This window comes from Haliotis rubra, unplaced genomic scaffold (assembly GCF_003918875.1).
Source record: "Haliotis rubra isolate DU_JTF1 unplaced genomic scaffold, ASM391887v1 Scf136, whole genome shotgun sequence".
Taxonomy (NCBI): domain Eukaryota; kingdom Metazoa; phylum Mollusca; class Gastropoda; order Lepetellida; family Haliotidae; genus Haliotis; species Haliotis rubra.
Window position 1 is genome coordinate 881,378 of NW_025765292.1, and position 15,903 is coordinate 897,280.

Below are 15,903 nucleotides of genomic sequence, written 5' to 3' on the forward strand. Positions count from 1 at the left end.
TGACAAAAATCTGCAAATAGCAAAAGGCACCACTTAAGGATCTGTTTGATATATCTACCAAGTTTTGTTGAAAATATTGAACGGTTCTTGAGTTATGCCCGAAACGGCTTCCACCCTTCTTTTAAGACTAAGTCCAAAAACGTTTCCATGGAAACCGAGAAAATAAAATGAAAATAATCTGTAAATAGCAAAAGGCACCACCTATAAAAAATCAATACTCAACAGAATGAGGATACGGACTTCGTTGTGGTAGGTTTAGATTTTATTATCTTCGTGTTGTCATGCGGTACTGTTGTACATATCTCACTCTCTCTCTCTCTCTCTCTCTCACACACACACACACACACCACCAACAACAACAACACAAAATAAATAAATAAATAGAAAATTAAAAATAAAACCCAAAAATCTAGATTGTGCCTTCATTCTGGTGGACTGAATAGACTGGTTTACCTGATCCTCTCTGTACTTGGGTTGGAGGCCCTGGGCAGGGTACCTGTTAATGGACTAAGGCCTACAGCAAAACATCACTGGTCTAACACATATACAACCACTCCCACTCTAATGGCAATAACAGAAAGATACATGGTATGTTGACAGTCTTTATTTGAGCATACCGGTTGCAAGATGGTAACCATAAGCAGCCACGATACACTACAATATTGCAAGAAATAGCACAGGCCTCGACCCTCGTTAGATGTACAGTTCTATCTACTGTGGTGTGGACCGACCGATGCTCACAGTGTATACTGGCTTGAGCAGTGTTAGTCTCACACCTACCGTTGTTAGTTCATATTTTCACTTGTCCCTCGTGTTCCCTATCACCCAGCTACAATGTACAAAAACAACAGATTTTGGATAGGATTCTAACATATTGCAACACGTTGTGTTGGTGAGTATGATGGTACAATATTTTAGAAATTTCACTGTTGTGAACACCATAAAAGGGCTTGGAAGCATTGTACCCATGTGGGAAATAGAAGCCTGTCTTCCATGTGACAAGCTAATACTTTAACCACTACACTATACCACCTCCCAACCATTGCAATTAACAAAGAAATCATTTGATTGTTTGATCAGAATTCTGTCTGTAGTATATAAACAGATCTGAATCATATGATCTGCTCAAAATGACAAGGGTGTGGATCTAGTATGTCTCACATTTTGTCATAGTAGCATCTAGAGTAGATTGGAAGCTAATCCAAGTGTTCCTCCTTTGAGATACACAATTCAGAACATCTGATCAGGACCACTAGAGTCTCAAATCCAAAACATATCCTGTAGCAGCTGAACATAACAGGACACACACTGATTCATATCTAGCCCTTTGTGTCCATGTTGAGAAGCTTCCACACAACTGTTCAATTCTCTTAAGTACACCACAAGCATTCATATCAATCTGTCATGTAATCAAATGAAAGAGTGAAGGTGTGGTTATTGATGCTATATGCTGGCTGAATTTCCATATATTGTTCCACTCAATTTGGACCAGCAAATGTGTGGATGTATGTGACCAATGACACACAAGAAAGAGAGGTTCAGAAAGTGTGTAGCGAGTGTCTTGGTCATGAATTGGAGAGAATGTTTCATGTCACCTTTATGACACTTTAAACCATGTCATGGTGGGGAAACCAATTATTGGCTTCACATTTTAATCAGGGAAAGAATCAAACCTGGGTGATATGGCTTTAACCACTGGGCCATCTCAACACCCCTCAAGAATTTGTGAAGATGATTGGCTGAACATAAGGCATGACTATGGAACAAAGGTTACAGAACAATTATCAGGAAGTTGATAACTTCAGTCATAACCGTGTTTACCAAGCTTATATATCTGTGCAGGTTCACTCTTTCTGAACATTTATCAGTTGTTTCTTACAATTATTGCTGTTCTCAACCTTCATAACTTCAACTAAATCTTTAGATATTAACATGATGAACTGGTCTATCCTGAATGTCTTGCAGTCCAGACAAATGTTGTTGATTCAGATACAAACAATGAACAAGTCATGAAAATAAATAAGATTAACAAGGAAATAATCACATCTATCTCTACAGCTCGGAATTAGGTTTTCTACAAACTATATAAGAACAGAGTGCTTTAAAACCTTGCGAGAACTATGTCTATGAAAGGAATGACTAGCCATGGTCTACACTAGTAGTAAAGACTGACGTCCCCATCACACACCCAATGCAGTCCCATTCATCATTCATGAAGGATGTTTAACTGAAATGTGACATGATATCCTTTAAATAACACTGTAAATCTGCAAATAATTTAACCCAAGTGAAAGAAAATATCAGTGTTCATGTTGACTGGATGTGTTGTCACAGATCTGCGTCCGGAACAGAGCAGCTCCTCCAGTAAGAGTCTAGAAACCCTCCTCAGTATCAGCAACTCGGCTGGTCTTGAAGTGGGAGAACCGTGAGATGACATGGTCAATGCTGTGTTCACCATGAACCTTGTTGTCTCGGCTACGCACGTTTACAGTCTTGTTTTCTTTCTCCTTTTCGCCAACAACTGTGGAGATTAGCATCAATATTGATAAGATTCAGTTTAAACTGACACCATTCTTGTTTAATGACAATGTTTGTTTAAAGTGAGTATGACTTACACAGCTATTAGGATGCTCTTGTCATATTAACTATCTAGACTGGACTTCACACTTTGTACCATGAGTGAAACCTACCACCTACACAACTGGGGTGCATCATTCAAAGTTCAGGACTTTAGTGATGTCAGATGTTATTTCCTTGTGATAGGGAATCTTATTGATAACAACTTTATTACATTATATCCCTTGTTGTATGTTAATCAAACTTCTAAATGCTCATCAAACTTTTATGTGGTTGCCAAAAGTTTGAGAATTCAACACAATTTCACAACAAAGGAGTCAAATACAACTTAAAAGAAACCTCGACATGAATTAATCACGAAGAAACTATATGATCAATCACGCTGACCAAGCATAGATGTAAGTGACAATGGCACTGATCTGCAATGTAAGATTCAGGACATAAGCAGCACTTACCAAAGATGAAGTTATATTGGTTCAGCTGAGCATTCCTCACTTTCTTGTTGAGAGTAGCACCGGTGTCCAGATCGGTCTCACACACAAACCCAGCTGAGTGAATCTGTCTCTTCACCTAGAGACCACAAAGTGAGTGAGTTAAGTTTTACGCTGATTTAAGCAATATTCCAGCAATATCACGGCGGGGGACTCCAGTAATGGGCTTCACACATTGTACCCATGTGGGGATTTGAACCCAGGACTTCGGCATAACGAGTGAACGGTTTAACCACTAGACTCACCCCACCCCACCCCCCACACACAACAGAGAAGACAGAAAGTATTACAAAGGCAACCAACACTGACACCTCAATAGCTGACTTGTCCATCAGTGTCTGATCAGGGACTGGGAGGCAATGATACAATCAGCTACCATCTTCAGGTTTGTCTGACAATTTGGTAGAACTACAAAACATTCATACTTCTCACTTGACATTTGTGCTCTGCAGGTCTACAGGAACACATTGATGTGTTTATGGAGCACAGACTTCACATAATGGCTTTGAGTAAGTGAGTGAGTGAATGAGTATGGTTTTACTATACTTTTAGTTTTAGCAATATTCCATCACGGCGGGAAGACACCAGGGCTTAACACATTGCACCTACGTTGGGAATCGAACCCCGGACTTTGGCATGACGAGTGAAGGCTTAACCACTAGGCTAGCACATCACCTCCATAATGGCTTTGAGTTAGTGATATAACTGACACACAACATACAGTCACAGCCAAGACACTCGGTGTAACCATCTGATTTACATTGAGCATGGGGGACACACATCCTGCCCCATATCTTCATCCTGTTGTTGGTGTTGACAGTTACATGATCAAGACAGAAAGAGGCATGTGAAAAACTTGACATGTGAATAAAACATTTGAATATAAATGCCAATTTGTTGAAATGAGAGTTACCTCGTTTGCGTAGTCGTCGAAGGCAGGCGCAACAGGAATGACACAGGACTGGCGGGGTGAAAGCCAGAAGGGCCTGAAACACACAGGTGTAGACAACATGAGATCAACATGGACATGACAAAGTCTACAGTCTACCTCCTAGTATTTCCTTATTGAGTTCCAAAATGTCTCTTGGAACATTTACTGCTGAAATGACATTATGAACTAAGAGCACCAGAATTCCACTGAGACAATTGTACAAACAATCTTTTGGGTATTTGTAAATTGTCTCGGGTACAAATTAATTATCAACAAAACTTTGAAGTGATCTTATTCATTAACCATAATTTCCCCAATAGATATATAATGCAGTGAAGAACGTCTCACCATTTGCCCCCGTAGTTTTCACACAAGATGGCAATCATCCTCTCCACAGACCCGAGGATAGCACGGTGGATGATGACAGGCTTGTCTTTCTCTCCGTGCTCACTGGAAACAGGAAGTAGAAGGTAAAATAGTCACACATATATAATGTTGACATGACATGTAAAAACAGGTGCAAATGTTGCATCCATATTCAATGGAACCTGACAACTATTGACATACCTAGCAGTTCAAAGTAAGATGTTCAGACATTAAACACATACAGGTACATAAAGGTACCGGTCTATGAATTCAGGTAAAGGAAATCACCACACCATGATCTCGTCAATTTCAGTAAAGATGACTGACGCAGCATATGAAGTTCACATAATCGAATGGTTGCCATCTTTCAGTTTACTTAAAGCCTGTGTGAACATGTAGGAGGTGAGGTGAAATTGGGTTTAACGTCGTACTTGAGAATATTTCGCTCATATGACGACGTGCATGCGCGTGTATGTGTATGTGTGGCTGCTTGTACTAGCCCAGACAGAAGCTGGTTTTATAGTGCTAGCCCACTGAGATACCATGCCGCAGTGAAGCATGAATACCCCACTCAGACACATTATACTGACTCCGAGCCGACCAGTCCTTGTTGTACCCATTAATGCCGAGCACCAGGCAGGGACCAACAAGTACCATATTTTAATGTATTTTGGTATGACGTGGTCGGGGACATGTAGGAATACGTACATTTTGTGACACAGTTGATGTATGATTTGCCACCTACTTGACGTATCCTAGGTTGAACCTGTTGGGTAGCTGGAAGTCCAGCTGGATGGTGGCACATTGGTGGGCTCTACGCAGGGCGTCCAGGATGGTGATGTCGATCTGAAACATGAGAAGTCTCACATAGAGAATCATGGTATACGTTATCAACGTGTGTTAAGATATTTTATATTAAAAAAACATGAGGAAAAGACGCTATTTAACATCCAACGCCATTATTTTGAACTTTTCCGGTTTGTAAAAAGAAATAAGCAGTTTCTTGTAAAAAGTACTGCAAACAGGGCCGTATTACACCACTGATCATAGCATAAGGACTATCTTACACCCCATGCTATAACATAGACCTAGAGTGTTGCAGTGTAACAGGGCACAGCTTCAGTGACTGAGACCAGTGATGTCATCAGAGTCTGACATGGAAACCTATGGCATTACAATGGGGAGCAAAGCATTGAGCCACAATTTCCAATGCCATCCTGCTTGACCACTCAAGCACAATATGTGGCAGCCACTTTTGGATTCAGACAGCAAGTGAGAGGATGTGTTATTCTAGTTTTCTCCAGCAGCCTGTAAATAGCTGTGTGTTGGCTATGTAATTGAGTGACAGCTTGGAGATTTTTCCAAGCAGTCAGCGACTAATACACTAATTCATAGCTGGCAACTTCCTGTCTTCATCGTACTCAGTCCAGGAATCCCCCCAGCATCTCAGTGTGTCAGAGAGCCTATTTCCCACTGATCAAGCACATCTAAGGTAGCCTGTCTAACCTACTCACCTTGGGCCCATAGAAGGCTCCATCACCCGGGTTCAGTTCCCATTTGTCAGTGAACTTGTCCAAACTCTCAGACAGTTGCTGCAACAAAATCAGTTTTCATTACAAAACATGCCACTGGGATTCTGTAAATATTCTGTATTTTCACACAAGTCCCTACACATCATTTCAACAAGAAATGTTCCATGTTTCAGGGGATTATAAGATGAACTAACCTTCTCAGCATCGTTCCACACTTCGATGTCGCCAAGGAACTTCTCCGGCCTAGTGGACAGCTTCAGCTGGAAGCTGAACCCGAATATTCCATACACATGCTTTAGGAAGTCGAGACATCCCTCGATCTCCTCCTTGATCTGAAACACACCCACACATGATCCGTCAGTGAGTTTGTGACTGTTGTCACATGGCAGCAGATGATGGAGATGCTCCATAAATAGGGACCAAGTAAGGCCTTAACCATTGATCCATTGCCATTTATTACAAGTTCATCATGAATGACATATCTTTTCTCATTATACAGCAGTACACATGGTAATAGCCAGACTCTCCACACACCTGGTCAAATCTGCAGAAGATATGGGCATCATCCTGCTGGAACCGCCTCACTCTGGTCAGCCCCGACAGTGCCCCAGACAACTCATTACGATGGAGGACACCAAAGTCTGCCATTCTGAGGGGGAGCTCTCGCCATGACCGGTTCCGATGGTCGAACATCAAACTATACATGAACATATAATTCAACTTTATTTTGGATTAATTTATTAAAATCGTCTTTGTTACAAAATGTTGTCAAATTGTATTGAAAGTTTAAAATATCATACAGAAGTTATTCTGTCAAGCACTCACCAATGACCAGGGCAGTTCATAGGCTTCAATGCAAAGGTCTCTTTTTCAACTTCAAATTGGAACATATTTTCCTGAAAATAAAATTAAAACATGAACACTCATCCTCTTTTTCTATAATGATATTTGTTGATTCCAAGTGACCTTTATACAACAAAACTATTCCATCGTGTCAGTTAGACTACATTAACATTTTTCCATTTATAACTATGTTACCATGGTTACAGGCAAGTACTTACAGCATAATGCTGCCAGTGACCCGACTGCTCCCACAACTTGCTGTTGTATATATTGGGCGACACCACTTCCTGGAAACCTCTCTTTAAGTACTCAGACTGAAACAAGAATAGAAGACCATACATATATTGTCTAGGTGAGGTGATGATGATTTTCATGGAGGAGCATGTACAATGTGAATGACGCCCCCTAAATTTATGTACAAAGTAAGTGACACCCCCACCCCCCACATGTACAAAATTAATGACCCCACCTTCCCATAATTTTTATGCATATTCTTAAAATATTTTTATGTACAAAATTGCTGACCCCCCCAGTTAATTTGTACAAAATTGCTGCCCCCCCTCCCAGAACAAAATGGGTGACCCCTCTTATAATCATCATCACACCACCCACCCACCCACCTAGCCATAGATTATGAACAGTCCCTCAACAACTTGATTCTTGCATATTACTACAGATAATCTGTAATTCAAAGCTACTTGCAGCAAAGGGGACTTGAATCTCAGTCTCCAGATACTCACTCACCTTGATAAACTCTACAAGTGTGTTATATATGAAAGCTCCTTTAGGTAAGAAGAAACAGCTTCCCGGGGCTCAATTCATGGAAGAAAAATAACTCTTGTTCCTGAAAGACAAATCAAACAGAGTTTCAACAGCTTATAGGGCCAGTATGGTTACCGCTACAGCTGACCAATCATAATTTACAACCAGGGCAGATATGGGATTTGAACCTGCGACCATACAGAGACACAACTCAGCACATTGGCTTGCGGCACTAAAGCCAGACAGTTTTCCCATAAGTATGTTGTAGGTAGGTACTGAGCTGTTCCCACCTTTCCAATCTTGCGGTGGTCCCTCTTGGCAGCCTCTGCCTGGAAGTGTTCCCACTCCTTCAGTTGTTTGTTGTCGGGGAACGAGATGCCGTAGATCCTCTGTAGAGACTCAGCGTCTGCCTTCCCTTCCCAGTAGGTGGAGGAATTCTGATGACAATAAGCGGTACATCATACATGATGTGGGGAGCAGGATGAGGTTGGGAACATAACACACAGTTTTAAGGCCAACTAATGTAATAATTAACAGAGGGTCTGGATGAGTGGGTCAGCTAATGGCCGACAGTGTGAGCCATTACCCGTCTCCTCAGGTCACAATGACACATAAGACACACTTTACAAACTGGCTCAGGACAGAAACTCTCACCTTGGTGACCTTCATGGCCTTGATCTTGCCAGTATGTCTAACATGTGGTCCCCGACATAAATCAATTAAAGGTCCGCATCTAAAAACAGAACAAAGTCAAGTTGAAACTCAAGTCCTCAACACAAGTCACTAAAAGGTCTGCATCTAAACACAAAGAAAGTACCTTAGCATCTTTAAGATTCACAAACAAGTCAAAAAGTACCGAGTTTCTAGAATCTCAGAGGCACATGTAGCAGATGTGGTGTTCCCTCAGTCAGAGGACTTTCCACAAATACAGCATTGTGATGCAGCAGTACCATCAGTACTTCAGGATGCCACAGTCATGTGACTGTTTACCTACTGTGCCTGACAAGACAGCTTGGGTTGGATACTCCCAGGGAGCTGACAACAGGGCACACTAATCCAGGGTAATGGATTACCCAATGTGACCTGGGCCATGATATTAGAACTTGGCACAGTGAGCATGCATTGAGTACATAAAAGTACACACATCATCATCATCATCATCATCACCATCATCATTGTTGTTACAGATTGGTCTAACAGACAAATGCAGAAAGAGAAAAAAAGCAATGCCTACTTATATACAGTGGTGGTGGGAGTGGTCACTCTTTCATTAAGAATCCTCTGCTTAAATTTGTTATACTGAAACAGAAAATACACCGGCAATTAAATATAGTACTAATTTCAAGGAATGTTTGAAATCAGAGAAAGATGCCTAATTACCCTGATATAAACACGAGCTGTTCAAAGTATCACTCTTAACATCTCCATTGGTAATCTATAATGAACTACCTGATAGATATATCAAAATATAGAAGTCTCACATCGAACATCTTCAGTAGATCTTCTTTTTTCATTTCTAGCCTCTCAAAGGGTTGCTTTTCCTTGACAACCTGCTTGACAACGCCTTCAAGACAGGGAAGTCATTGCTTGATACTTGTCTGAAGGGAAAGATCAATCAACAACAAATCAACACACAATTCAGCTATCAAATTTCAGTTTATAGGGGCAGTCTATAGTTTATAGGGAAACAGGACCACATGTAAGTGGTGGATGTTGTATAACAGGTTTAACAAGGCAATCAGCCATATTCCAGCAGTTTTAAACAGCCGAACCCAGATCTTCATGAGGTCATCAGTGAACATGTTGAATGATGAGATAAGCAAAGAGCCAGGTGTACAATCTATACAAAATGGGGGGGATAAGTCAACCAAAGAATCCCCACAAGATCACAGAGTCAATATTGTATCATGTTTACCTACACCAATACCACCGAGTTAACACTTGTCAACAGACCACACAGGTTGGACCTACCTGTCCTCCAGGTACATGTCATAGTAGAATCCATTCTCTACAGGTGGACCGTAACATAGATGGCCGCCGTAGTGGCACTCCATGGCCTCGCCCAGGATGTGGGCACTGGAGTGCCAGAACACGTACTGACCTGAAGCGAGGAACAGTAGTTGTGAATATACAAGACTGTCAGGTCTTCTAACTTGTTAAATGCGCCAAGTACACATTTCAGCACAGCCATAGTCATAGTAACCCCAAATAACTCCATTTTTATCAACTTTCAAGTAATGAAAACATACGAACCAAGTAGAAAGATTCTATTCATCTGAGGGGGTTATTTCACCAAGCTAAAAAATACTTCAGATTAGAAAGAGAGTGCCCTACATGCTTAATAGTATTACGATCCTTACCATCTGGGTTATCAAACTTGAGTAACTGCAGAGATGCATCCTGCTCCAGCGGCCGATCGAGGTCCCACAATTCTCCATTGACTTTAGCTATCACAGTGTTGTCTGCAAGACCCTGGCTGGAAAATACAGATATCAAATTGTCTCAAGAAAACCTCACATGTATTTCACAATATGAGCAGATGGTTCAAGGTCCTTCAAAACTATTTCAACTCCATTTGTTATAACCACTGACCAAGATAACACAGCCAATAAAGTTGCTGTATACTGGTAAACAGGGATGCACATTACACATGGTTTCATCTGGTGACGGAAATCTCACAGAGTAAAACATGATTAAATGGTGGGTTATTTTCCCAATACACAGAAACAACCAAGCAGGTTGAAATAAGTGACATTCCACATATTCCATGTAAGAGTTGTATCACTGCTATAACATCATCCCATTACCTGATTCCCTTGGCAACATCATATGGTGAAGTTCTCCAGGACTCTCCCTCAACAACCTTGCCATCAGGTAGCGTGATTTTGATTGGCTGGGGAGTTTGAGCTGCCACCCAATCATCATGCTCTTTCTTTAGTTTTGCCCACAATTCCTCTCTGTGTGCAATAAACTCTGGTGGAGGGTCAAGCTGAAATAAATCTCAACGTTGATAAACACGAAAGAGTCACTTAAACGCACATAAATTTGACCGTTTTCTTCAAATACGTTTACTTGCACTTGTGGCCATCATTATGAAGATGCCATTCATTTTCTATTTATCTGTCCAAATTTTAATACAATTCGATCGAAGTGTTTCTATTACATAAATGGTTTTAATATTCAATCTGTACTATGTGGAAGTTACTCATATTCTGACAAAATCAATGAAAATATTGTAAAATCTGTACATGACTACTTTACCTTAACAAAACGATTTTTTACCTAATTGATTAATTATACTACTGTCTTTTTCATTAAGTCTTTTAGTCCTCAAATGGTGTGTTCTCTTGTCTGTAATGATGAATGTATATAAAATGTTTCCCATCGCATTGTATTCGGAGAGGTATTTTTATAGGCTTATAGCCTGTTTACCAATCCGTTCATTTAATAATGAATAAATATTGTTTAAATCGAAAGAGTCAGGTGGGTGGGATTTAAAGTGGCTTTTACCAATATCCCAGGTAGGCAAGTAATCTTACATTGCATTATCCATGGGACAATAAATGTTTAAAGGGAATACTGTATAAATACCTTTTGAATATTGATACTGAATTTATATTTCACTGCCATAGAAACATGAACATGTACTACGATTACAATGGTTCATATAAAGCATTAAGTTTCAGGTCAACACAGTTTTCATCTATACACATACAGAATAAATAATCTTATCAGTATATTGATATATTGTGATACTTGTTACTCCATGTTTTGATAATACTGGGACATCATATAAATATGCTTAACACATTGTACATAATAGCCTAACCACCTGGATACCTCACCAACCCCAAACTCAGAGGCCAGTAGAAATATTTCCACAACAATGCTGTATAACATTATGTTCCCGAAACATATACAGTGGAAGCCCTCTAAACCAGCAGCCCTCTAAACCAGCATGCTCTCTATATTGGCACTAGAATTTGGTCCCGACAGAAGTTAGTTAATTTATGATAATTTACACGCCCCTCTAATCCGGCGTCAGTCTATTCCGTATTTCAGCACAACAAAGACCGCCCAATTGACTGTTTGTACAGTACTTGTCACCCCCTAAACCGGCATCCGGTATCTCGGTTATCCTGTTGATTGGCAGATTGGCTGAACGTGTATTAACATTAACAACACAATGGATTACTATCGGCATCAAGTTCAATGATGTTGCCTGATAAAAGGAGTATTGATAAGGATTGGGCCTAATTAGGTGAGGTAAATTGGTGAGTGACATGTGAACGAAGAATATGATGACTATCAACACGTTGTTCAGTCGTATTTTACAGCACACGGAAGATCAGCAGGTTGAAAAGTGAAAGGTTCTTTGAACCGGCACGCCGTCTATACCGGCATTTTTTGCCGGTCCCAAGAAATGCCTGTTTAGAAGGCTTCCGCTGTACACATGTATACAACACAGCGATAAATACTGTCTGTTGTTTTGATACTTATTGCAAATAATAGCAAATTCATAATCAAGCTTCATTTTCACATTATCTCTCCTCCAACATATTCTATGACTGAATTTTCAACCAATTATCCTTCTTAGTCATGTTTAAAGAATTGTGTAATTGTAAGAAATTACAAAAATAGAAAGCACAATTCCTTTATCAATACATATCTATCAAGACAAACTGACTTCAGCATATTTTGCTATGACACATTCACACTATGTTTGCAGTTTTTAACAGTTATATCTCCACAAAAGCAATCATAAATCATGATACACTGAAATCGATTTTCATACACAGGTAAGTCAACAAGCGAGCGGTGCACTTTACAGGGCACATCTCTTTACTGATCAGAACTGCATGGGCAATTGAACTCATGATACCACCCTGACATTAGACAAGGCTAATTAGTCAGAACATAGCACTATACATTAAATTCAATTTTATTAAAGCTCTATACATACAATTCTATTTTTCAGCTAATCAACATTCTGCTCATTTCAACATGCATATATTCAACAATCTCCAGGAACACAAGCAAGTAATCAAATATTTACCTCTTTGGTATGAAAACATATACTTTCTGAGTCATTATTTTCAGATCATTCATCCTCCATTTGAGAGTTGTCACACAGTACTCACCCGAGGAGGGCGGGCTCCATCCCCTCCAGCTGAGCCCTTCTTCTTTGATTTCTGAAGACAATTTATGATTCTGTTAGCAGGATTAGAAACTAAAGCAGTTATGACTGTATCTATTATCAAGTACCAAGGAACCCGTTGAAATAATTGAAATTATTCAAAATGAAAAATATCCTTAATCATGATAATGAACAAAAAGAAAAACTAAAACAATGATAGCAATAAACATAATTCAGAAATGATACACTTCTTGATCCCCATTAGCCTATACAGACTTCTGCCAGCTGTGACACGACTACATGTGTACATACAACCATAGCCCTGAGAACATGGCCAGAAAGTCAGTGCACTATACATCTTACCATGCTTTTGTCGTCTTCCATGGCTGGTATTACTGAGTACAGGCAATATAACTATGTATTGATTAAGCTATAACCGAATGATCTACTGCTGATTTGTTCCTACTACAGCTGACTGGCTTGTTTATATAACAAGCAAGGTATCTTCCTGGCTGATGTAATATAACTGTAAGGTGTTCACTGAGCACAGGTTGTACTATCACACCTAGAACTAGATCAAGCATAACAGACAAGTACTCAAAAGTACTATAGATGTGGCAGGTGTTACACCAAATAATAGCCAGTGGAAAGATATCAATATTATTGCACTAACACAACTTCATTCATATGAAACTCTGAGTGTAGTTAAATAACTCAAATGATGCATGTAAATAATGTTGTCCGATGGATAATCCCCAGCCAAATTCTGATGACTAAAGGTTTGAAAAAGTTAACTGCAAAAACATAGTTCCTTATTTTCACGGGCCTCACAACTTGAGTCTACACCGCCTGGTGGCTGATGCAACGCCTAACAATCAATGCGGGCGTGACGAAACAAACACGCAATGGCACGACCGCTTGTCACAGATCATATTTGAATGTCCATGCATATCCAGCAGGATCGTTAAGTTACCCACACTATCTATGATGGAGCAAGCTTATTTACAGTATTTATGGGTATATTTCACCAGGCGCACACAAGTTGACACAACATAAACACACCATTCCCATGGCCCTGACATAGTTGAGTCCTATCTTCTTTCCTAAGCGGAATAAATTTATCCTGGAAATCATGATTTGCAGAACGTGATATATAATCAAAATCGTCGTGCCTGCTTCTTTCCAGATATATCCATCTTCTGAACCCCCTCCGCCACGTTGTCCGCCATGCTTCTCTCTCGGTTGTACTTCAATATTATCTAGTTCCGGTTACCACTGTCACTGTAAGCTCATTCGTAAGGATCAATGAACGTATCTTTTCTACCACCAAGTCCGTTCGATATGTTAAGGGCAACGTTCTTTTTCAGTGACAATACAGACACAACTAGGAACAGCAGCTGTGTAGCTTCGATCGTGTTGGGATGGAATATGTACACTATCAATGTCAACACAGTCTATGACATAGCCATGGACATCGATCCACTCAAATGGGAGAGGTGGTGGGAGATGCCCTCTCTATATATATGCATTCTTACGCTGTGTATGCCTGAATATAGGTATCCTAGAAAGTGGTAGGATAGGCAATTCCAGGCATTTACAAATGGAAAGATTAATTGGACTTCTAAGATAAAGTTTCTTTTGTATAAGTACAGACTTGGATATGCATGGGAACAACAAGAAGTTAATTCCCCAGATTCATTTGTATCTGAATTTCTTTGGCGCTTACAATCTTCATACATAAAGGATTGGCATTCATCATCACTTATTCATTATATAAAACTATATTTGAAACGGAATCATATATTTCAGTAATTTCAATTGATAAATTTTCGTCGTGCTCTTGCAAGATTAAATGCAGTTCCCATACACTGCATATAGAAACTGGAAGATATAATAAAACCCCTCGCGAGCAGAGAACATGTTGTATTTGTATTTGTAAACAGGGTTGTGTCGAAAGTGATTTTCATTTTTGCTAGTGTGCTAGCGGCTAAATACTATGTAAACCCTACTCTCCAAAGTTCAACATCTTACTGTCTTGTGAAACTGAGCATGCAATTAGAAATATTGTTGCACTAATGTACTATACTATTTCTCATTTTGCGACATACAGTTATAAAGTAATTGCATGGAAATAATGCTACATGTACATCTATGCAATATGATTGCTTTAAGTATAGTTTGATGATACATCCTTGTTTGATATTGTGTAATTTATTTATCTATTGTATATTGATCAATATTGTACTACGGGCCGATGGCCTACATTTGTGCAAATAAAAAGTGAGGTGAAGTGAACAAATGGGATGACATGCAGTCAACCAGGACCCGATCTTGGGCGCCCTGGCAAAATAAGCAGTGTAGTATCAGAGTCTTCTCTTCTTTAATTGAATTGTTTGTCATATGTTCTTAGTGTTGACTAAAACACAAATATCACGCGATTGAGTGAATGATGTTTTTCACCAGGGTCTGTAATATTCAGACCATATAATTGGCGGCATGTAAGTACACATGTAACCAAATCCTTCAATGGCCAACCATTGATTGATAGTATGAATATTTAAATGTATAGCTTTATTTCAGCCGGTTTGTAAGGCAAGTATATGTATTAGGTTTTCGCACATATTCTGCCAGTTAATACATGTACCCACACGGTGGTATATACTGTGGTGAACATCAAGATGGTAAATAAATGATGACCACTCCGATGCTGGCTACCTCTTGTATCAGATCAGAGACACCACCAAGAAAACATCCAAACCACGGCGAACCCTGACCAATAAATAGAAACGTGCCATTACAGAGACAAGACCATCTACATCACCATCCAGAATGATCACACTGCTTAATTAGAACGTCAGCATTAAAAGACACCACCCACTTCCGTTCCCTTCTTTTAGTTCCCAGATTGCAAATCCATAGAGAGCACCATCAACCTCGCTTCCAGTTGTATTGACATCTCCTATTTTACCTTCAAAGACAAGATCTACAAGCCAATACAATACTTCCTATGAGTTCCCCCCTATCTCCACTTATCGCTGAAATTTTCATGACATTTTTCGAAGAATCAGCTCAGCACCATTCCAACCCCATTGTTGGTTCTGAAAAGTACATTCGCCATCACAGCTCCTCCCAGAACGACCCTAGGGTAGAACAATCCAAAACCTTTTCATTCCAGATGGACTAAGAACGCCAGTTTACCGCAATCCTACACAGACCAGTATGTCACCTATAACTCCTACCGCCACCTCCCGATAACAACAGCCA

The 15,903-nt window shown here is 39.8% G+C and overlaps 1 protein-coding gene across 1 annotated transcript; it reads right to left on the reverse strand.

Annotated features, from left to right (window-relative positions):
* Window positions 1-588: 588 nt before the first annotated feature.
* On the reverse strand, window positions 589-13,905 carry LOC124268070 (threonine--tRNA ligase 1, cytoplasmic-like). Its single transcript, XM_046703090.1, is given in 22 exon segments — window positions 589-2,521; window positions 3,033-3,147; window positions 3,982-4,054; window positions 4,348-4,449; window positions 5,111-5,211; window positions 5,880-5,957; window positions 6,092-6,229; window positions 6,432-6,594; window positions 6,723-6,793; window positions 6,959-7,054; window positions 7,485-7,550; window positions 7,552-7,584; window positions 7,793-7,939; window positions 8,157-8,235; window positions 8,737-8,801; window positions 8,984-9,078; window positions 9,081-9,100; window positions 9,474-9,603; window positions 9,863-9,978; window positions 10,310-10,491; window positions 12,644-12,694; window positions 13,812-13,905. Coding segments are annotated over 22 exon segments (2,127 nt in total). The 5' UTR covers window positions 13,869-13,905; the 3' UTR covers window positions 589-2,372.
* Between the last annotated feature and the right edge of the window lie 1,998 nt (window positions 13,906-15,903).